General features: G+C 39.0%; 2 protein-coding genes and 1 non-coding gene across 6 annotated transcripts in view; all 3 read right to left on the bottom strand.

The window, feature by feature from the left end:
- The window catches only part of SOS2 (SOS Ras/Rho guanine nucleotide exchange factor 2), a 103,277-nt gene extending 89,279 nt beyond the window's left edge, over positions 1-13,998 (bottom strand). Inside the window, exon 1 of the mRNA XM_055436064.2 lies at positions 13,252-13,998. Within this exon, the coding sequence (XP_055292039.1) occupies positions 13,252-13,338 (87 nt within the window). The 5' untranslated portion in view covers positions 13,339-13,998. The remainder of the gene's footprint in view (positions 1-13,251) is intronic.
- Positions 13,999-19,349: 5,351 nt separating this feature from the next.
- Positions 19,350-23,109, bottom strand: part of L2HGDH (L-2-hydroxyglutarate dehydrogenase) — a 53,914-nt gene continuing 50,154 nt past the window's right edge. For 2 of the 4 annotated variants that reach the window (XM_088839731.1, XM_088839730.1), the window contains exon 8: positions 19,350-23,097. In XM_088839731.1, the coding sequence (XP_088695857.1) occupies positions 22,902-23,097 (196 nt within the window). In that variant the 3' untranslated portion in view covers positions 19,350-22,901. The remainder of the gene's footprint in view (positions 23,098-23,109) is intronic. The other 2 variants (XM_088839729.1, XM_055436065.2) reach the window with 2 other exon arrangements.
- Positions 20,902-21,062, bottom strand: LOC129563652 (U1 spliceosomal RNA). The gene has a single exon (XR_008687394.1). It is a non-coding gene; the product is annotated as a U1 spliceosomal RNA (small nuclear RNA).

Below are 23,109 nucleotides of genomic sequence, written 5' to 3'. Positions count from 1 at the left end.
CAAAGTAGACAACATTAAATTAGTTCCAGATTTCAACAATAATAGTAGAAGTTGGAAGGCAATAATTTCCAACCTTTAATAGGATCTTAACAAATTATCAATCAAACGTTAAGGTATAATGAAGACAGGCTTGGATCTAGCATGCCAAAAATTTGACTCTCACATACTCTTTTTCGTTAAGCTTTATAGTTTGTACCACAATAAACAAGCATACAAATCAAAATAGAGAAAAATATGGGATATGAGAAACAAAGGAACCGATGCAAAAGAAAAGCCAAAGGAATGCCTAGGATGAAGTGAAGGAAAATTATGAGATCTGTAAAACCAGCACAAAGGTTGCCAGTTCAATCAGAGATCAGAAGGCTCTGAAAGAAACTATCTCAAGAAGCTGAAATTGACAGAGTTATCTGATGGATCTAAAACTATTGAGAGGATATTTAGACAACTGGCAGGGAGTTTGAGCTTAAATTGATAAATACATAGAAAATACATAAACAAGAAAACAAGATAATTATTAACTTCAGTAAAAGGTTACGTAGGAAAGAAAAAGGGGTTTAACTATAAATAACATATAGTATATGGTCATTATGTACAGTAATAATACTATAAACTCTGAATACTGATCCAACCAACATTAAGATATAAGCATGGAGTGGGAGGGGTGACAGGAAGTATGTACATGTGGTAAATCTATGTGTGGCTGGAGGGGAGAATATATACATATATGTGTGTACAAAAGATATTAAATCCTTACCTTCCATAGTAGGAAGCCAACAGAAACTGCCCAAAACAGAAAGGTCAATAGAACAGAAGCACTTTTTTTTCTTAGAGATACAGAATATTGAAATAAATCACTTTGAAAAATTAAAGGGACTGCATCTAGAAAGCAAAAACTGTTGTGAATAGTGAGGAGATAGTGCTATTTTTCCTAACAAGCCTTATAGAGCTTATCTTTTCATTTCCATGAATAATTTTGATAACAACAAACTTACAAAGAAACATGATTTGAAGTGGGGAAGTGAGAAAGAGAAAGGACACATGAAACTGGAGACAATAACCAAAGATTACTTTTTGAAGAAGTCTGGATAAGAAGAGCTTAAACAAGGCAGTTGGAAATTCATATAGGACTAACATCCAAAAAAATCTGGCTTTACATTTTCTTTGGAAATTCAAAATAGATTTCGGAGAAATAAATATTTCCTGTTACACGCCAAGAGGAAATTTAATTACACTCTACCATGTATTTCTATTATATCAACAGAATAGACATTTAAAATACATGTATAAACACATATAAATATATGTATAAAATAAACATTTATATTGGAAGTTTAGCTTAAAAAAGTTCATAAGACTGTTATAACATTCTTCCACAAAAGCCAAGGGCCCCATTCAGTAAAAATGACTATGCACGAGAATTAAGATAATGTCTAACGGGGATACAGATTTTTTCCATGATTATGATTTCAGTAAGTAATCTAAAAAGCAACCTTAACACTGAGCATCTAAGTTTCTTATGCTAAACTCACTAAATTGCAAAGATGAAACATCATAAAAACAAATATAAAATCTTAAAATCCTTAGCTATAAGTATTAAAAAGGACATCAAAATGACAACAAAAGATAACCGTACTTTGCAACACCACAGTATTCACTATCTCAGCACCCTAAGAGACGGTAAATATAAAATTACCACATCAGAACAAACTCACTTTTCATATTTTTCTGAAAGACTAGTCAGAAAAAAGAGCAATTAAAATAATTTTCAGTCTTTAACAGTAGATTAACAAGTCAGACCTGTATTTCCGTTACACGTATTTTCAAATTGCCAGAAGGTATTTCCTTACACATAAACCGAAAAATTTTCCTTACTTTACAGAAAAAGTTTCCTTACTGTAAACAGAAAAATCATCCTGCTACAGATTTCTGCGTAGACACATATAAAAGCATTAAACTTAATTTTTTAAATTGATAAACCCTAGATCTGACAAATTTCAGAAATGTTATTTCCTAATACATATATATTTTCAGTTTCCCATACTCAGAGTCAAATAAAAAATCTTGCTAGTGCAAACTGTTCAATCAACTAACATTTGCGTTTAGGGTACAATATAGAAATAAATCCCTCGGATACACAGTCTGTGTATTTATTCATGGCAAATTCTTTATTTCATTGCCAAAATTTCTGCAAGGATACAAGTGGCTCAAACATCAATTAAAAATATTGAAAGTTTTGTTTGTTATAAGAGTTAAAATTCAATTTAAAAAGAAAAAGCAGAGGATTTCACACTAAAGATATACATTAACAACTACAAAATATTGCTGATAGAAGTGTTTAAAAATCTAAATAAATGAAAACACAAACTTTGTAGGTTCAAAGTCTCAATACTGTTAAGATTTCAATTTTCCTCAAATAATCTATAAATTTATCATAATCCCAATCAAAATTCCAGCAGGTTTTTTTTTGGGGGGGTAGACAGCCTGGAGAAGGCAATGGCCACCCACTCCAGTACTCTTGCCTGGAAAATCCCATGGGTGGAGGAGCCTGGTAGGCTGTAGTCCATGGGGTCGCGAAGAGTCGGACACGACTGAGCGACTTCACTTTCATTTTTCACTTTCACACATTGGAGAAGGAAATGGCAGCCCACTCCAGTGTTCTTGCCTGGAGAATCCCAGAGACGGCGGAGCCTGGTGGGCTACCATCTATGGGGTCGCACAGAGTTGGACACGACTGAAGTGACTTAGCAGCAGCAGCAGACAGGCTAATTTTAAAAATTTCTATGGAAATGCAAAGGTCCTAGAATAACCAAAACAACTGTGGGAAAAACAGGCAGAAAGCTAAAACTACCTGATTCCAAAAATTTTTTATAAAGGTGTAATAATTAAAATAGTGTGGTAGACTGATGTAAAGATAGGGAAAAAGGGATTTCCCTGGAGGTCAAGTGGTTAGGGCTCTGTGTTTCCATTACAGGGGACACTGGTTCAATCCCGGGTTGGGGAACTAAGATCCCACACACTGATGAACAAATAAATAAATAGAATCTTTTAAAAATAAGAAAACAGATCAATGGTACAGAATAGAAAAACCGCCCTATAAAACCTCTGTTAGCAAATCAACTGCAGCAGGTACCACACAATTAAGAAAAACTTAGAAAAAAATAAAATTAAAAAAAGTAATACTGGCTCTTTTTCCTGTGGCCTGGGGGAAAGGTCATTAAGTATATTTTATTCAGTCAAAGTTTAAGACTCCCTGGGTCAAATACTCATCCTTCAGCATCCTACCAAAACTACCATACGCACTCTTTCTTAAAGAAGATCTGCCTGCAAGGTGCCTGCACTCAAGGAGTAAATAATGCAGATTCTCCTTTCCCATCTCTCCACAACTGCCTTCCTCCCATTTAACTGAAGAAAGGCAGATCTCTTATCCTGAATATCGTTATGGGGCACTCCTCTGCAGAGCAATGAAAAATAAATTCTATGACACAAAACACAGAGACGGTGATAAATACTTCTCATTTAAATGATAAATATTTCTCATTTAATCTTGCTCCTTTCATCCGCTAGCCCAGAGTAAAAAAAATACAGTACAAATGAGGAGAAAGCTCACGAGAACAAAGAAACGAAAGCATCTTGTAATACTAAATTCAGGCAACATCACCTCATTTCAGTCAGGAGAAACAATTTAAAGCAAGTTTTCACACCTTATCTTTCCATCTTACAATTAGAATTAAGAAGTGAAATGGTTGGCACACGACAAGTATTAACACATTCATCTGAACTGAAAAATTAAGTCAGACTTGGTCTGAAAGAAGATAAATATGATAGGCAGGTTGGCTTGACAACTAAACTGACCTTACCAATTAGGTTATGAGGAATATTTTCCATAAGATGAATGAGTGCGGTAGGCAGAATTCTAAGGTGGCTGGCTCCCAAGATTCCTATCCCTGGTTTACACACCCTGGACACTCCTCTCACCTTGAATGTGGGCAGGACCTGTGAATATGATGACATACCACTCCTGTGCTATTACTGTATATAGCAAAGGTGACTAAGGTCAGTAATTAAGCTGACTTTGAGTTAATAAAAAAAAAAAGGTTATCCTAGGTGGGCCTGACCTAAATCAGGTGAGTCCTTTAAAAAAGGGCCCAGAAGTGTGAGATGAGAAACAGCAGCAGATGCAGTCCTGTTGGCCTTGAAGTAGTAAATTGACTTATTGGCAGGACCACGGAGAAGAAATGGCAGCAAACTCTGGGAGCTGAGGGCCTCAGACAGGCAACTGAAGGAAATGAATTCTGCCAATAACCACATAAACTTGGAAGAGGATCTCAATCTCAGACGAGCCTGCAGCTAAAGCCAAAACCTTGATTTTAGCCTATGGGACCCAAAACAGAGAATGCAGCTAAGCCATGTCTAGACTTCTAACAGTAATTGTAGGATAACAAGTATGTGTTGTATTAAGCCAAGTATTTGAAAATTTGTTATGTGGAAACAGAAGGGCATGGCAACCCACTCCACTATTCTTGCCTGGAATGTTACAGTCCACAGGGTCGCAAAGAGTCAGACACAACTGAAGCAACTTAGCACACACACAACAGAAATTCATAACATTTATGTTCTTTTGAGCAACTATGTAGTATGTGCTCAATCTCTAAGTTGTGTCTGACTCTTTGTAACCGCATGGACTGTAGTCCACCAGGCTCTTCTCTCCATGGAATTTTCCAGGCAAGAATATTGGAGTGGGTTGCCATTTCCTCTCCAGGGGATCTTCCCGACCCAGGGATGGAACCTGCATCTCCTGCATTGGCAGGCTGATTCCTTATCACTGAGCCACATGGGAAAGCCAATAACTCAACCTAAAAGAAAGCACTTTGTCATATATATATTTTAAAAGGATGAATGGGGTGTATCAAATTGTTATGGTACTTAGATTTCATTAGGTATTAAAACACTAATGGAAATGTTTCATTTTAAAACATCTGTACTTAGAAAACAAACTACTGAGTTGGCCAAAAAGTTTCTTTGGTTTTAAAGTAAAAATAAAAGACACATCTTTCGTTTTCACCAAGAATTTATTAAGCAATGTATTCACCATTCTGTTCCACAAACTTCTGCCATTTTTCAGGCAACTTCATAATTCCATCCACCCAAAACATTTTATCTTTTTGAGCAAAAAACTGTCTCCAGGTGCCTTTTATAGTTTTCCAAGGAACTGAAATTTATTTCCATCAGGAGAATTTTATAAAGACTGAAATAAATGGAAATCTGAAGGTGCAACATCTGGTGAACATGGCGGATATATCAGGACTTGCCAGTCAAGCTGTAACAGCTTTTGCCTGGTCATCAAAGAAACATGTGCTCTTGCGTTATCTTGTTGGAAGATTATCCATTTTCCGTTGACTAATTCCAGACACTTTTCATCCAGTGCTGCTTTCAGTTGGCCTCACTGGAAGCAGTGCTTGGAATTTATCATTTGGTTTTCAAGAAGGAGCTCATAATAGAGGACTCTCACCAATCCTACCATATATACAACATCACCTTCTTTGGATCAAGACCAGCATTTGGTGCGGTTGGCAGTGGTTCATTTCACTTGCCCCATGATCTGTTCCATTGCATATTATTGCTCAGTAGCCACTTTTCATTGCCTGTCACAATTTAAGAATGGAATGTCTTCATTATGTTTAAGTAGAGAATCATATGCAGAAATATGGTTGAGAAGGTTTTTGCTTAATTTATGTGGAACCCAAACATAAAAGCGATGAACATAACCAAGCTGGTGCAAATGATTTTCAATGCTTGATTTGGATATTTTGAGTATGTCGGCTATCTCCTGCATGGTATAATGTTGACTGTTCTCAGTTAATGTCTTGACTTGATCACTATCAACTTCAACTGGTCTACCCAACCATGGAGCATTGTCCTGTGAGAAATCTCCAACATGAAGTTTCATTAACCACTTCTGACACATTCAATCAGTACAGCCCCTTCTTCATATAACACAAATCTATTTTTGTGTTTCAATTGTGTTTTTACCTTTCTTGAAAAGAAAAGTGAAAGTACCTCAGTCGTGTCCAACTCTTTGCGACCCCGTGGACTGTAGCCTATCAGGCTCTTCTGTCCATGGAATTTTCCAGGCCTGAATACTGGGGTGGGTACTGTTCCCTTCTCCAGGGGATCTTCCCAACCCAGGGATTGAACCCAGGTCTCCCGCACTGCAGGCAGATTTGTTACCATCTGAGCCACCAGGGAAGCCCTTTCTTGAAATAGTAAAGCATAATATGACAAAATGTTGCCTTTTCCTTCCACCTCCAACACTAAAGTGAAAGTGAAAGTCACTCTGTCATGTTAGAATTTGTGCGACTCCATGAACTGTAGCCTCCCAGGCCCCTCTGTCCATGGAATTCTCCAGGCAGGAATACCGGAGTGGGTAGCTGTTCCCTTCTCCAGGGGATCTTCCCAAACAGGGATCAAATCCAGGTCTCCAGCATTGCAGGCTAATTCTCTACTATCGGAGCCACCAGAAAAGCCCTAAACACTGAACATTAAAATGGCTACACGAAAATACTCTGGTTTCAAGTTTTTAAAATGTACACTGATTTGACAGCTGTCACAATACAATTTAACAAACTGTGTCAAATGAAATTAAAGACAACTAAGCACTGCTAAAGCCACCAGAGATCTTCCTGAGTGGTTCAGCAGTAAAGAATCTGCCTGCGGGTTCGATCCCCGGGTCGGGAAAGAGTCAGATGTTAGACAAGATTTAGCAACTAAACAACAACAAAGTCAACTTACAGAAAACCAAATGAACTTTTCAGCCAACTCAATATATCCTCTGAAACTAAGCTTAAAGATGAACATTTTTAGATGTCAACATAAAAATGTACAACATTTTCAAAATTCTTTTGGAATACACAGTAAAAAAAAGTTAGAAAGCTCCTTTTAGGAGAAAAGAATCAAGACTGGGTGTTGATTAGACATGAACCTGGAGATGAAAGAACAGATGCTGACTAGGCTTCTAGCCTGAGAAATCAGTACGAGATCATTTATACTGGAGACATCGGTTTATGGAAGATGATTATAAGTTTGAATTGGGACATGTTGTTAACATTTACATAGGAATTTCCAGTAAGCAGGAGTTGCAGAAGTTTAGACAGGCTCCAAGAGAAGGACTCTTCAAGAAGCTCTTTGTCTGAAGACTTACAGGAGGTAAAAGGGCCACTCATGTTTTTATCTGCAGGAAGGTTGTTCCAGGCAGAAGAAACACCTAGCACAAAGCCCTGAGACTAGAACATGTCTACGAGTTGGAGGTACCAGGAAGGCAGGAGTGGAGCAAAAAAAGGACAGTAGTAAATGAGATCAGTGAGGTTAAGGGGGAAGTGGGGCAACACCAGACTGTAGAGGGCATAGCAGGCTACTGAGAGGACTTTTATTCTGAGAATCACTGAACAAGTTTTGAACAAAGGAATGACATGATCCCACTTATCTCTATGTGTTGAGAAAAGACTATGTGTTGGGACAAGGGGAGAAGAGAGGAGACCAGTTAAGAGGCTACTTTAATAGTCTCAGAGTGTTCCCAGAAGGTAGAAGTGGAAGAGTAAAAAATGGTGACTGAATATTGCTATAATGTGAAGTAGAGTTAAAAAGATTTGCCGACACATTAAATATTGGTTATAAAAAAAGACGGAATTCAAGAATAACTCAGTATTTTGAGCAACTACAATGATGAAGTAGCCATTTACTAATGTGGGAAATATTACAAAAGGAGCAAATTTTCAGGGGAAGAGAAGGAGCTCAGTATCAGTTGAGATGGCTATCACACATCTTCGTCGAAGTGTTAAGAAACTAGATATCCAAGATCAGAAGGGAGCTCTGAACCAGAAATATAAATTGGAACCCATCAGATAGAGATGATATGTGAAGCAATAAGGCTGGGTGGGATCTCAAGGAATCCATTGTAAATAGAAACAGAAATTCAAAGACTAAGCTCCAGGGAGTTCAGGATGATGAATTATAGTAGGGAAGATGAGGAGATAAACAATAGTGAGGAACTTGGAGGAACGTAGTCAGAGAGGGAGAAAACCATCAGAGGTTGGTGTCCTGGAAGCCAAATGAGGAAAGGAGGAGAAAAAGATTCACAATGAAATGTTGCTAATGGGTCATTTAAGAAAAAATTACAAAGTGCTACATAAGTAAGAGGTAGTATCTGAGTTTACAAAGTGTTTTTATGAAGAAAACTGGGTGATGAAAACTTCACTTGGAGATAATACTAATGCTCGCATCTTGATGTTATTTTCATTGTGTTGTTTCCTCCCTACATATTAAAATGTGAAGTATGTAACACTTTACACACTTAAAAAGTTTCTACTTACTATATGCTCTTATGTAAAAAAAGGAAAAGAATTTTAGGTTATTAATTTTTAACGTGACTACATGAGATAACGCTAAATCCATTAGTTCCATTAAAATTCCTTCCTGGTTCAAATATGCAGAGGATATAATCAAACTACTGCTCTGTTGAAAGAAAGGCCCTGATTAATATAAAAGATATATATTTGATTTACGTCAAGTGGTAACACAGGTAATGCTTTGGATACTCAGCATAAAACACTAATGGAATATTACTGCTCCAAATATACCATACCAAAATTAAACTGAAAATAGAAGACTACTAAATCATGGCTGACAGAAAGTTAAATGCAGCAAGCTAAAATGCATTCCTAATGCTCATCCAGTTCTGGCTGAACCCCTTGGGTCAATTTGGGTCATTATTAGTTTGGAATAATTCCAAATGACTCCCTAGATTTATATTCACTGTTATATTCAGTGGCTTTAGGAAATCCCGAACAGGCTTCATGTCACAAAATTATAGTTTCTCCTATTCCTTTTAGCTAGAGTGATCTCTTCAAAAAAGCAAGTTTGATCAAGTTAATCTAATTAATTTGTTACATACATAACCCTACAGGATTTTCTAGTCTCAGGAGAGACCTTAACCTGAGTCTATGTAAGAGTCTCTCAACTTGCTCAACTCCTTTTCACTTGATCTCAGTTCCTAAAGTCATACCTTACCTTATCCTAAAGTTCCTACCTTACCCTACAGCTTCAATCTTCTCCCCCTTTCTTTGTTTAGTTAATTCCTATTGATCTTTCAAATAATTGTTTACCTCTTTACTGTCTGTCTCTCCCCAGGCCTCTCTGCTATAGTCATTTATTAAGAGAATAGATGTTTTTTAATGAGAGCAGGGTCTTACTACAACCTCATTATCAAGAATATTGCCTGGCACGTATGAGGCACTCAACAAATATTTAAATATATTCTCCAGGAGTCAGCACTAATGTTATTTCCTTAAAGAAGCCTTCCTTGACCTTCTGTCAATGATACCAATTTCATTTTCTCAAAGAAATCCCATGCTTTTCTTCTGGGCCTCAGGAAAGATCCAGTGCAATCTTCTACAACAGCTCCAAGAGATATTAATACAAAGGCATTTCTGAATCAAAACCTTCAACCTTCTCTTCCAACCCCACTCCCAGCATTGACTGCCATTAATTAACTCAAACATTCTCTCACATCTCTTGAATTTTAACAGATATCCAAGAGTAAACTGTAACGGTTGAGGCAGAAGGTCAATACTAAACCTGAATTAAGTTAGACTCAGGAACATGGTAAGTTTACCGATTCTTTCTAGCTTTCTGTGACATTTGTAAAGACAGATAATAAGAAAATTTTCTTTTCCATGGCTAGCCTGGTGAATCATATCCTACAGAAAAGTCATCTACAAGGGAATAGCAGAGACTAAAAAACCTGCTAAAATGATTTTAAGGCATGTTTCCCCATACGTAGAGTGTTTACACTGATTTTTCTTAGCATACTATTCAAATAGCACACGCACAAAGTACCACAGGCATTTCAAAGACACAGGCAATAAGCTGCATTTACAAATACATCCCACACTCTTTTTTCCTGCAAGTAATATGATAGCTTCAGTGTTCTCGAGGAGTGGTAATGAGGGCAATTCCGTCTCTGGCTCTTTTTAGGTAAAATACATAATTCAGCAGTAATGTTGACAATGCACATATTATCCATCAGCAGTGTCATACTGCTCTATCCTTTGCAGTTCTTTGTGTATGTAAATGCCCCAAGTGAAATTCTGTTTTAACAGGTAAAGAGCAAAAGCACAATAAAACAAAGAGTTAAAGAACAACACATTTCTATTTCCAAAATTATTTTTCCTTAAATCTATTTCTCAATATTCATGTTTCTCCATAGTGAAATGAATATTTAATGTTGGTTTAAAACAATCTCTTCCATTTGCAAAGTCAGTATAGTAACTTTACCAAATATATGTATGGTTTTCAGAAAAAAATCACGACAACTTGAAAATAAGCAAAAGAGATAACTTGCTGTTCTTCAGTCCAACACTATGTTTGATTACTACTGACTGGGCTATTTTACAAATGGGTAAGATAACTTAAAGAGATTTTTGTCCAGCACAGATGCAAAATCTAATCAGCAGGAAAGATAACCCCAAACTCACTGCTTATGTTCCTGTAAGATATGAACTATTTTTGTGTCCAATCCAACAATCTTACCTTGATATTCTTTTAAGTTTCCTATAAATTCTTAACCTCCTCCAATTTTCATATGAAGTGGCTTTTAGCATCTCATGAGTTAAGTAATAAAGTGAATCAAAATCACTGATACATGTTCATTCATACTGGCATGAGAGTTTTGATTTTACCTTTCTGAAAATTATATTTTAACTGTTTTGAAGGTTCCATCAAGATGCACAAGTGAACTAACAGAGCTAGTTAAATAACCCTGTTCTTTTCTCACACACAGATATTTCTTACAGAACTTCTGAGTTCTACATAAACCAAAACCTCAAAGTTTAGAATTTTCAGTCTATGTGGTAAACACTTTTAGAGCAAGGCATCTTGCTTTTATTCATGTTTGTATTCTTAGGATCCAGTTTGGGGCCAAGTACCTGCAATGTGTTTAATAAATGTTAATGAAACCAGCTTCCACATGTTTGATGGCAACATCCACCAGAGAAGAAGTCTTAGTAGTATAATACTATAGCTGCTTTTACTATTAGTATTAATCCTAGTAGTGTTTGCAATAATCTGGTCAGCTGGAAGAAGGAAGCCATGTTTTGGATGCCTTGAATGTGAAGACAGAGCCTCTACCTAAGTGGAATTCTCACTGTACAAGGACACGTGTGGCAAGTACAGATCAGAATTTAACTCATCCTGCAAAGAAAGAGTGAACCTTGAACTCCTCAAGAACTACAAACCTAGCAAGCACTATAAACCTACCTGCTGCACGACCACAAAACTGGACATAATCTGGAATTACAAACATCAAAAAATTTGCAAAAACATAAAAAAAAGAGGTGTACCACGGGAATATACCTCAATTCTAGAATAACAGTAATGTAATAAGTTAAATAAAAACTGTTTTTTTAATTCACCTCAAAAGGCCAGATTTCCTTAGCTGTGTATATATTCCATAAGCAAAGGACATACAAGAACTGTGGAATAAGACAATAGAGATCTACAAGGCATCTGAGATCCAAGAAAACAAGCACAACACATAAATGCAAAATAACAGACTCAAAGCAATGAACCAGGATCGGATGCTACCCTGGGTTTACTTCCAGACTAACCTGAAGATATAAATTTGTATCTGTGCATGAGGGATTATTAGGGTCAAAGCTACCTATTAAGTTATGCAACACATACTCAAATTCTATCTGCTACCAGAAAATACTAGTAAGTAAGAGACCTACACCTCACTGCCAACATAGGCCTACCTGATAACTGCATTCACATTTCTGTCTATGTGGTAGAAGGTTCAATCACTATCTAAGCATTTTCCTCTTTGCTTTTAACTCAGGCCAGTGTTCATTATCACCACTCAGCACACTTGCCATTTCCTTCCCTCTCCTTATAGAATCGGGTTGCCCACGGAAGGAAGGTCAATGTAATACTTTAACACCTAAAATACCTGTGAAATGATAACTGTCTAGCTGCTCTTAACCACCTCCACCAAATTCTTTTAAAAATATTACATGATGTTTGGCCCAAGGAAGGCAATACCTCTTCCTAAGAATTGTGAAAAAACGGCAAATCTGAAACTTGAATACGTGAGAGAATTTTTTTACTTTAAAATACTACTGCAATACTACTGCTCCCTTTCATTTGGAGAAATTTAATGTATGAAGATTTATTTTCAGGGTAGTCTTTTAAATTAATGTTTATTCCTTATTATTTTGAAATTTATATTTGGTTATTTTGCCAAAAGGTAATAGGGCCTACATCTGTATCAATGGCAAGGAAAGCCCATGCTCAGTATGTTTATCTTCTTCTGCCCCCATTTACACGCTTTAAACGTCTTGATCTTACAAAATGCTGTTATAAAAACGCATGATTATTACATATTTAAAAAACAGTACGATTATTACCTAAATTCAGAGGAAAACTGACATCATCTACAGGACAGATGCACCCTAGCGATGTACCCAAACTAAAAAGATTGATTTTTTATGAGCTGCGCCTTTTTCATCCCCTTAAAATGATTCTAAGTAATAAATTGCACTCAGTGAAGAAAATGACCAAATTTTACAGGGGAAATATCTCCTAAACAGGGGGACGCCTATGGCAGGAAGGGAGGAGGCACTTTAAATTGACCTCAAGAATTGTAAAAGCAATATTATGGTTCACTGACATTTCTCAATCGAGATACACATCCATCACCAAAAAAAGAAAAAATTACAACCTCTTAAGTGAGTGGACACCCTTCACCCTTCAAACTGCCTAAGGGAACAGCCCCAAAGAATTTAATTAAAAGTGTTTACTCGGCCTAGAAACGTGCTTTTGTTTTAGAAACTGTCTAAATACCAGTGGGACTTTCTTTTGCCCGAATCCAGCCCGAGGACAACAAATTGGTCAACGGCGGAAGTCGCCTGACGAAACGACTGCAACATGAAATCCAGTTTTATGATCATAACAAAACCTTCCTTCCGGGGCCAGGCAATAACTTGAGAAAACGTCCTTTGGGACGCAACAGGCAATCACAAGCCCCTCGTCGCCGGCCGGAGAGAAAGCGCTGGGCCCTCCGGCGCCGAGCGCGGGGAAGGCGTGCAGGTCCCCGTTAGCGCGTCCGCGGGGCCGCGGCTCGCGCCCCGCCCGCCCGCCGCCTGCCTCGGCCCCGGCACCTCCCTCGGGCCCCGAGGCCGCCCGGGCGCCAGCACTGACCTTCCGCAGGGCCGAGACCAACAGTCCCCGCCATTTCGGACTGTTCTCTTCGCTGTAGAACTCGTAAGGCTGCGGCGCCTGCTGCATGGCCCCGGCGGCAGCGCCTCCGCATCGGGGGCGGCCCGCGGGCCGAAACGGGCCGGGCCGGTGATCTGACAGGCAGGGCGCGGGCCGCCTAGCCTCACCGGCCGCCGCCGCCTCCCGCCCGGGCCGCGGCTACGGCCGAGGCGGCTCGGAGGCGGCGCCGGCGGGCGGGCGGGCGGGGGCTCCGGGGCGGCTTCCTTGGCCCCGCGACCTCGCCTCGCGCAGCGTCCTCAGGGGGAGCGCGGCGGGCCGCGAGCCCGAGCGGCCCTCGGCTGCGACCAAAGCGGCGGCCTCCTTTCCCCGCGGCGCTGGCCCGCTTCTCGGGCTGCTGCTCCTCCTTTGTCTGGGTTCGCAGCCCGGCGGGGGTACCGCTGGCCTCGCCCCCGCCCCGACTCCCGCTACGGCCGTAGTGGGCGGACAGAGGCGGCGGCAGCTTGTGTGCTCATCGCCTCATCTCCGCCCTCCCAGCCGGCAACGCTGCCCTGCCCGGGCCGCCCGAGTCACCTCCGGAGGCCCTGGGGACCGACCAGGCGTGCGCGTCGGGCGAGCAAGCCACACTCCTGCGCGCACAGAGCCGGCCGCCGCCGCCGCCCCTTCAGCGGCCGCGCGCAGCGCCCCAGGTCCGCCGCCAGGCTCGGGTCCCGGCAGCCGCGGCTCGGCCCGCCCCCTGCGCCGCGCTCAGTAAGCAGAGTAGCTGGAGCAGCCCCTCACGGAGCATGCGCGCCGCAGAGCTGGCCGAGGCGCCGGCCGGGCGCGGGGGCCTTCCCTCGGGAGCGCGAGTCTCCTGGGCGCTCTCTGCGAGCCAGCTTCAGAAACACTCCCTAGCTCCCGGACTGCGTTTTACACACTTTCCCGCGACAGTCCTGACTCGATGCCATTCCTCAAGCCCCAGAACTCCAGTCTTGGGAAGCAATATAGGGAGTTGGAAAGAAAGGGGTTTTCAGGCTGGACACGATATTTAATGTATTTGTGTTCTACATGGCTCTTCTGTATATGCAACAATCATAGCGCAGTGTTGTGGGGACTGAAGAAGGTGAGGAGTGGAAAGTCCTTGGCGCATAGTAGGGCCAAAAAAGGCAGACGGCAGCGTTAATCAAGCTTGAACTTAAAAGTCCTTCACTTGCACGAGCCCTTATGTGTTCACAGAAATTTAATACAGTTTTGGTAAAACTTTCCATATTCTTGCATTGTTTTCTTAATGGTGTCCTCCAAATTGTGGTGGTGTGGAGGTGTCAGGTCCCACAAATTCTGGATCCGCCCTTGGGGCCAGCCCTACTCACTAGCAACCCCCAAAAGATCCCCAGATCTTAACCCCTCCTGAATTGAAGACTCTGGAAACTTTATCATTAGCATAAATTTCATCCCACTCAAGATGCTGAGCACATACATGAATTACAATAGATTGTTGCCAGCCACCATCCTGGAGGAAGGGAAAGGAAGAGCAAGGTACAAAAAAAGTGTGCTATGCTTCAAAATCGGTTCAAAATCAGTAGCAGAGCAGTTAAAACAAGCATTATTTTGTCATTTTGGCAAAATCATAATGGCAGAGTTGGAAAATTTAGGAGATCATTTTTCTAATCCAAGTATCCACCGAATCAAGAACCTTTTCAAATAGGTAAGTAACAAGGATATGTTGTACAGCAAGGAAATATAGCCATTGTTTTGTAATAAGTTCAAGAAGAGCAAAACATATAAAAAACAGAATTATGTTGTACACCTGAAAGTACTGTAAATAAGAAATATTTCCTTTAAAAAGAATGGCCACATCCACATTCCCATGTAATTAGGATAAAAGGTAGAATAGTGAAATGCTTGTATTTCTCCAAAGAATTTTCCATAAGTGAGGGCAAAGACCTTGGCTAATCTAGACCGCTTTACTTTTCTCTCTCTTCTTGAACTCCAGCTATAAACTGCTAGGCTGTCCAGCTATTAGACTGGGGTTGTATTTTCTTATAGGAAAGTGAAGCTGGGAAGTTTCATTCTTGGCTAAGGAGATTAGGAGCCTTCTCTGAGTCAAATCAGGTCTGAAGACACATTTTGTTCAACCAGAACTGTATTTAACTTTTTAAACCTTTTGTTAATATTTTAAGATTAAGAGATTTCATGTAAAAAATCTGGATTTCTAGCAAAGATCTGGCAATACTGGGCCCTGATGCTCCCTGCAAGGGAATGATCAGCAGGCCGGGGGTAGTGGCTGCCTCTTTAGAAAAATGTGCCATCCCAATTGAAGCTGGCTAGCCTCCCCACCTGGCACTCTTCACCCTTTTATGTAACCTGCCTAGTCCCTACAAGCATCTGAGCTATGATCTCTGGGCTAGACAAACAGAAATATGATCCACGTGCATGTGGAAGATAATCCAAGAATGACACCAGTAAGAAGTTACCCAACCAAATGGGCCATCCAGGAAAACATGTTGGGTCTATACCCTATACTGTACACTAGGCTAACTCTCAGATGTGTCAAATATTTAAATATAAAAAATAAAACCATAAAATAATCTGTTTATAATTTCAGAGTACAAAGACCTTTCTACTATGACATAAAATGTAGCTTGATAAGTTCTATTTTTGAAAACGTATACCAAAGAAAAACATAAGTAAAGCCAAAAGGCAAATGACAAACTGGAAAAAATATTTACAACTTATTTCCTACAGTTAATCTCCCTAATATCTAAAGGAGTTCCTATAAATTTATAAGACTAAAATGTAATAATAAAAAAATGATATGAAAAGGAAATATAAAATGTCTCAAACTTATTAAAGATATACAACTTTCTCATATTATACAAAAATGCAAATTTAAATTATGTTTATCATTTTTTACCTATTCAGTTCAGTTCAGTTCAGTCGATCAGTCGTGTCCGACTCTCCGCGACCCCATGAATCACAGCACGCCAGGCCTCCCTGTCCATCACCAATTCCCGGAGTACACTCAAACTCATGTCCACAGAGTCGGTGATGCCATCCAGCCATCTCACTCTCGGTCGTCCCCTTCTCCTCCCGCCCCCAACCCTTCCCAGCATCAGAGTCTTTTCCAGTGAGTCAACTCGTTGCATGAGGTGGCCGAAGTATTGCAGTTTCAGCTTTAGCATCAGTCCCTCCAATGAACATCCAGGATTGATCTCCCTTAGAATGGACTGGTTGGATCTCCTTGCAGTCCAAGGGACTCTCAAGAGTCTTCTCCAACACCACAGTTCAAAAGCATCGATTCTTCAGCGATCAGCCTTCTTCACAGTCCAACTCTCACATCCATACACGACCAAGGGAAAAACCATTGCCTTGACTAGACGGACCTTGGTTGGCAAAGTAATGTCTCTGCTTTTTAATATACTATCCAGGTTGGTCATAACTTTCCTTCCAAGGAGCAAGCGTCTTTTAATTTCATGGCTGCAATCAGCATCTGCAGTGATTTTGGAGCCCAAAAAAATAAAGTCTGACACTGTTTCCACTGTTTTTCCATCTATTTCCCATGAAATTAGAATAGCACAAATCAGAAAGTTTGATTATATACTGTGTTGGTGAGAATATGGGGAAACAGGTATTCTGATACATTGTTGGTGAGACTGGTAAACTGGTCAGTCTCCATCAGAGGAAATGTGACAATATCCTAGTTGCAAAGCAAAAACCCTTCAGTTCAGTTCAGTTCAGTCACTCAGTTGTGTCTGACTCTTTGCGACCCTATGGACTTTAGCATGCCAGGCTTCCCTGTCCATCACCAACTCCCGGAGCCCTCTCAAACTCATGCCCATTGCGTTGGTGATGCCATTCAATCATCTCATCCTCTGTCGTCCCCTTCTCCTCCCACCTTCAATCTTTCCCAGAATCAAGGTCTTTTCCAATGAGTCAGTTCTTTGCATCAGGTGGCCAAAGTATTGGAGTTTTAGCTTCAGCATCAGTCCTTCCAATGAATATTCAGGACTGATCTCCTTTAGGACTGACTGGCTTGATTTCACTGCTGTCCAAGGGACTCACAAAAGTCTTCTCCAACACCACAGTTCAAAAGCATCAATTCTTTGGCATTCAGCTTTCTTTAGTCCAACTCTCACATCCATACATGACTACTGGAAAAACCATAGCTTTGACTAGACGGACCTTTGTTGGCAAAGTAATGTCTCTGCTATTCAATATGCTGTCTAGGTGGGTCATAACTTTTCTTCCAAGGAGCAAGCATCTTTTAATTTCATGGCTGTGGTCACCATCTGCAGTGATTTTGGAGCCCAAAAAAATAAACACTGTTTCCATTTTTTTCCCATCTATTTACCATGAAGTGATGGGACCAGAGGCCATAATCTTAGTTTTCTGAATGCTGAGTTTTAAGCCAACTTTTTCACTCTCCTCTTTCACTTTCATCAAGAGGCTCTTTAGTTCTTCGCTTTTTGCCATAAGGGTGGTGTCATCTGCATATCTGAGGTTAGTGACATTTCTCCCAGCAGTCTTGACTCCAGTTTGTGTTTCATCCAGCCCGGCATTTCACATGATGTACTCTGCATATAAGTTAAATAAGCTTAGGGTGACAATATACAGCCTTGACGTATTCCTTTCCCGATCTGGAACCAGTCTGTTGTTCCATGTCCAGTTCTAACTGTTGCTTCCTGACCTGCATACAGATTTCTCAGGAGGCAGGTGAGGTGGTCTGGTATTCCCACCTCTTTCAGAATTTTCCACAGTTTGTTGTGATCCACACAGTCAAAGGTTTTGACATTGTCAATAAAGCAAAAGTAGATGTTTTTCTGGAACTCTCTTGCTTTTTCGATAATCCAACGGATGTTGACAATTTGATCTGTGGTTCCTCTGCCTTTTCTAAATCCAGCTTGAACATCTGGAATTTCACAGTTCATGTACTATTGAAGCCTGGCTTGGAGAATTTTGAGCATTACTTTGCTAGCATGTGAGATGAGTGCAACAGTTTGAACATTCTTTGGCATTGCCTTTTTTTGGGATTGGAATGAAAACTGACCTTTTCCAGTCCTGTGGCCACTACTGAGTTTCCCAGATTTCCTGGCATATTGAGTGCAGCACTTTCACAGCATCATCTTTTAGGATTTGAAATAGCTCAACTGGAATTCCATCACCTTCACTAGCTTTGTTTGTAGTGATGCTTCCTAAGGCCCATTTGACTTCACATTCTAGGATGACTGGCTCTAGGTGAGTGATCACACAATTGTGGTTATCTGGGTCATGAAGATCTTTTTTGTATAGTTTTTCTGTGTATTCTTTCCACCTCTTCTTAATATCTTGTGCTTCTGTTAGGTCCATACCATTTCTGTCCTTTACTGTGCCCTTCTTTGCATGAAGTGTTCCTTTGGTAGCTCTAATTTTCTTGAAGAGATCTCTAGTCCTTCCCATTCTATTGTTTTCCTCTATTTCTTTGCATTGATCACTGAAGGCTTTTTTTAATCTCTCCTTGCTATTCTTTAGAACTCTGCATTCAGATGCTTATATCTTTCCTTTTCTCCTTTGCCTTTAGCTTCTCTTCTTCTCTCAGCCATTTGTAAGGCTTCCTCAGAGAAACATTTTGCCTTTTTGCATTTCTTTTTCTTAGAGATGGTCTTGATCACTGCCTCCTGTACAATGTCATGAACCTCCGTCCACAGTTCTTCAGGGACTTCAGATCAGGTATTTCACTAGAAATACCTCCTTCAAGTCTTAAAAAATAGGATAAATACACTAATACCATGAGAGGGAGAACCTGTGTATATGTAACAAAAAATCATAAATTTGAGTTAAAATTAATATACTATCATAATAACTTGATAGTAATTTTACTTGTTTTTAAAATTTATGTAAAAATTTTTAATAGTTAATTTACAATATCATGTAAGTTTCAGCTGTGCAACATAGCAATTCAGTTATACACACACAACTGTGTGTTATATATATTCTTTTTAAGATAATTTTCCCTTATAGGTTATTACATAATATTGAATATAGCTGCTTAAGCTATACAGTAGGTCTTTGTAGGTTATCTGTCTTATACATAGTACTATGCATATGTTAATCGCAGTCTCCTAATTTATCAGTAGCCTCACTCCTCCTTTCCCCTTTAGTCACCATAAGTTTGTTTTCTGTGTCTGTTTTTGTTTTGGAAATAAGTTGTGTCTTTTTTTTTTCCTTTTAGATTCCACATAAAAGTGGTATGGTATTTGTCTTTCTGCCTGACTTGCTTCACTTAGGGTGATAATCTCTAGGTCCATCCATGTTGTATTAGTTCATTCCTTTTTTTTTTATAGCTGAGTAATATTCCATTGTGCATATATACCACATCTTCTTTATCCGTCCTTCTGTTGACAGACATTTAAGTGGCTTCCATGTCTTGGCTATTTGTAAATAGTGCTGCAATGAACATTGGGATGCATGTAATTTTTCAAGTTTGTTTTTTCTGGATATATGCCCACGAGTAGGATTTCTGGGCCATATGGTAACTCTAATTTTAATTTTTTAAGGAACCATACTGTTCTCCATAGTGGCTGCACCAATTTACATCCTCACCAACAGTGTAGGAGAGCTCCTATTTCTCCATACCGTTTCCAAAATTTATTATTTGCAGACTTTTTGATGATGGCCATTTTAGCAGCTGTGAGGTAACACCTCATTGTAATTTTACTCATCTTTCTAGAATTTAGAATGGTTTTAAGGAGATAACTTGAATGACCCAGTCATCTGACAACTCACATTTTAACATCTTAAAATTTAAAAGGCAGTAAAAATTTTACCACTAATATTCTCCCACTGAAAAACATTTTCAAGAAGGACTTACTCAATATTTCTCCCATTTACTCTCTTCTACTTCTTCAATTTATTTAGAGCTACAAGTGCTGCTAGTCAGTAGCAAACCAAAGCTATGCCACAAGCAACAATAAATGTAGTTGTCACTCACTTTCATGGTCCATTGCTGTAGCTAACTCTGGTCTTCTTACAGTTCACCTGCTGGAAAGAAGTTGAAGCGGGGACTCAAGACAGATCATTTGCCCTTATAACCATTATGGGAGTCTCATGACCAGAACCTCAATCCCCTGTAAGAGATAGCATACCAAAAATGTCTTCCCAAGAGGAACAATAATTTTGTATAAAATTCCAAGATGATTTATTTATTGCCCCCCTCCCCATGGAGAAAGCACTATAATGTTCCCTGGGACTCTGTGTATGAAGATGATACTGACATCAGCTAGACAGTGCCACCACTACCAAATGGAAAGCCATTTTTGTACACGACTGAAGCAACTTAGCACAGCACAGCATGGTAGGAAAGTGCTCTACTTTTTACCCCAAATACAAACTACTCTACCTCATTTTTATGTTATACACAAGTACAAGCTCTTTTTTTTTATTGACTGCTATCTAAATCCTACAATAGTTCATGTTTCAAACATAAAGTTTATATGAATCAGAATTTTTTAAAAAATCTTTATTTCTCCATGTCCTGTGTCATATTCACCACCATTCAGTACCCATGTTAAATGGATGATGCACTAAAGGTTATCTTCAGTATTAGATAAACACAAACCACTGGACCCCTAGAAAATGTTATTGAGGGATCTCTATCATTAAAACAGAAAAGAAAAAAACCAGGGGAAAAAGTGAACACAGTCCCCCACTACCACAAATTATGCAGCCAAGTTTCCCCCATTTGGGGAAACTGCAAGGGTCAGCATATCCAGAGTACAATAGATGAGCTGCACACTGGAAAAACCACCTTCACGCAGGTATCTTCCCTGCCAGGCAAGTATTGAATCAGGAGTTTTTATGAAACTAAAAATTATGTTCACAAAACCAAGGCTCATTAAAATATTTTTAATATTAATATACATTTCTTCTGTCTTAGAAATAAAAAAACTTTTAAATATTATAGCATTATTCCACAACAAGACTCTATTTACAAATACAAAATGTTTTACAAACAGAATAATCTACACATTCAAAACACTTTCAATAATTTTTTCACAATTTTTTGGAGGCATAGTAAAGATCCAAATGAAATGAGCATTTAATTAGGATAGTTATTTTTATAATTTCAATCTTTCACAGCTTAGTGTATATACAATCTTACTGTCAATAAAATAGAGAACTGAATACTTTCCATCTCCAGTCTTGTAATGAAACAGAAAATACCCTGTGTGTTACATTTCTTGGAGGAACCAGTTGTTATAAAGAATCATTAGGGCTTGTTTCCTCTGTGAATACTTTCCAACTGCTTTCAGTATGTATGCTCATCCCAAGTGTCAAGTAACTGCCTAATCAATTTACCTGGATGTGCTATTCTGGATCATGAGCTGATGATGTGTAACCTTTCAAATTAATTAATGAGGTAGCTCAATCAATGTAATCATTGGCTTGAAGTGAAAAGGAAGAAAACAGGTAAGTTTTCCTATCCACCAAAATGCTCATTTTTCTAACTCATCCATCACACAGTTTTAGAGATGAGTGGAAAGCAAAAATTAACACTAGAAGATTAATCTGGAGAGAGTATATGTGAGGGAATGGATGAACATTTCTCACCTAATTGGTGGCTCTGTAATAAAAGATTCCTCATATTCTACTACAATTCCATTTATATTTCTGTTTTCTAACATTCTGAACTATAAGAATCATTTCAATAGATACCACACACACATATATAGTACACAGTAGACAATATGGCACTGGGCAACCATTTAAAATACTCATGAAATACACATGATTGTAAGGCACTTTTGCGGTTTACAAAAGTGAATGCCTCAAAATTAGGTATTTCCTCAAAATGAAGAAATATCCTCAAAAAGGTTTATAGGATTCCAGAAAAGTCAAGTAGGCATGAATCATTAGTGATCTGGGTCAACATTTGAGAACCTTGGTATAACTGAAGACTAGAGATATAAGGGGTAAATACTATTTTAAATTACAAAGTTCTGTATGTCAGCGTCAGGATTCTAAGTTCTTCTGGTTTTTTGACCACAGAAGACTGAAGAATAAACAAAACACTCATAGTGGACTGTTGTTAAGATTTACGGATGACCCAAGATCAAGTCAATTGTAAGAAACTGAGAAGAATACTTTGAATTTCTTTTGCAAAGTTATTTTTTACAAATATAGATTAGATAGAATCTTACTCAAACTACTTCAAAATGTGAAATTTCATGTATTTTTAATCAATAATTTAAAATTTCCAATTACTGTTGCTCTAAATAATGTGAGCTTTTATGACTCTTTGAAATTAAAAGGAGGCTTGCAATCTACAATATATTTTCTTGTCTAGGCAAGACGAAAGAAGCTTAGATATTATAAAGCCAAAAAGTTAAGGGAATAATCACTTTTTCATGCTATAGTTCCCAGAAATCCCAAAAAAGCCAAATCTCGTGAGGACTGATCATTAGCAAGGTCAGAAAGAAAGATACAACTGTACCTTTTTAAAGAGCACGGACTTAAAAAAAATATATTATTTCCATGTTACCTAACTTAAAAAATTCAGTGGTTATCTAAATGGTATATCTAAAAATGACATTTTAAACCAATTTTCTTAAAGAATGCAGTTAGTAAATTCTTGTGGCTGAACGTGGAGATCACAATGCATACCTAGCTCCTTTCATTATTTACAATTTAAACCTTTGTTGCACTTCATCTGCAATCATTCCAGAAATTGCAAGGGAAGAAGTGGCAGCAGGGGAAGGTGCATTCCTCACATGAAGAATGCGATTTCCAATATCCCCAACGCCTCCATCAAACACAAAATCTTCTATGAGATTCCCATCCCTATCCAGGGCTTGGGCTCTTACTCCAGCGGGGCCTCTGCAAAAGTAA

This window comes from Moschus berezovskii, chromosome 9 (genome assembly GCF_049115385.1).
Source record: "Moschus berezovskii isolate FMDL1 chromosome 9, NW_MosBer_1.0, whole genome shotgun sequence".
NCBI lineage: Eukaryota > Metazoa > Chordata > Mammalia > Artiodactyla > Moschidae > Moschus > Moschus berezovskii.
Note: the sequence above shows the minus strand (reverse complement) of the source record. Positions and strands in the feature narration are given on the sequence as shown.